This window comes from Pteropus alecto, unplaced genomic scaffold, assembly GCF_000325575.1.
Source record: "Pteropus alecto unplaced genomic scaffold, ASM32557v1 scaffold288, whole genome shotgun sequence".
NCBI lineage: Eukaryota > Metazoa > Chordata > Mammalia > Chiroptera > Pteropodidae > Pteropus > Pteropus alecto.
In genome coordinates, this window is record NW_006442124.1 from 4,324,819 (window position 1) to 4,325,928 (window position 1,110).

At 57.1% G+C, this 1,110-nt stretch overlaps 1 protein-coding gene across 1 annotated transcript in view; it reads right to left on the reverse strand.

Moving 5' to 3' along the window:
- ST6GAL2 (ST6 beta-galactoside alpha-2,6-sialyltransferase 2) overlaps positions 1–727 on the reverse strand; it is a 26,251-nt gene extending 25,524 nt beyond the window's left edge. Inside the window, exon 1 of the mRNA XM_015596274.1 lies at positions 3–727. Within this exon, the coding sequence (XP_015451760.1) occupies positions 3–727 (725 nt within the window). The remainder of the gene's footprint in view (positions 1–2) is intronic.
- Positions 728–1,110: the final 383 nt, after the last annotated feature.

Here is a 1,110-nt window from a genome sequence, read left to right on the forward strand (position 1 = left end):
GCGCGCCGCCGCGGAAGCGCACGCCGTGCTTGTTGGCGCTCAGATAATCCTTCATCGCCTTCTGCAGGCGCGGGTTGAGCATCTTAGAGGAGACATTTCCCTTCCAGAGCCGGTGAAGGAAGGCCCTGGACATGGAGGAGTACAGCCTGTCCCCGTCGTCGCCTTCATCCAACACATGCCTCCTTCCCTGCTGCCGGTGCCTCTTTTTCACCGGCCCTCTATGGGCCTCAAGAGCCGGCGACACCCCCTCGCGCCAGTCTACGTCCCCGGGGAAAAGGGACCTCGACGTGCCCTGAGTGTGGGTGCGCGACCCTGGCTGACCAGCAGCAAAAAAGTAGTCATCGTCCCCCGGGTGGAAAGCACTTTGAGACTTTTTCCTGGCCTGGGGTGAAAAGAGCTCTTCGTTTTCAAAACGATCTTGTACCTGGTCCCATCTCTGCAGGTCACGCGGACCCATGAGGAAGGGGCCAGAGGGACGTCCATCGAGCAGCCCCTTGTTTGCGTCTACGCTGCCGGGCAAGGAGGGCTCCTGCATGGCGCCCATGATAGCCCTCTGCTTCCCTGGCATGGGCAAGAGCCTCCTGGTCTCCAGGAGGGAGAATGAGCTGGGCGCAGGCTCAGCAGGGCTGCTGTCGGTGAAGTAAATGAAAATCGCCACGAAGAGGAGCCCCCAAGCAAATATCCCGCAGAGCATTCGTTGTCTCCATTGCTTCAGGTGTGGTTTCATGGCAGGTCTCTGGGGTCAGCACCTGGTGTCCTAAAGTGGCCAGGGGCCGAATGAACCTGAAAAACAGCCAGGTCTACAGTTAGCCAACATAGGACACCTACTCATATATCGCTTGCGAGAGTCTATCTTCACAGGGGAGGCTTAAGATGGGGCATAAGACCCCAGGATTAGCTGGGAGCTTTGGCTAAACTCAGGTGATACATCTTCCCCACTCTGACCTCTGCGAAGGGGTCCCATCATCTCAGTTGAGAGTCTTGGGAGAGAAGAGGCAGAGTAGGTGTATATTTGGAAACCCTCTCTGGGTCACTCAGCGACATGTCTGCCTCTCCACCTCTACAGCTGCTTAATTGGAGCCACCCCAACAACTGGGTTTATAGAATTCT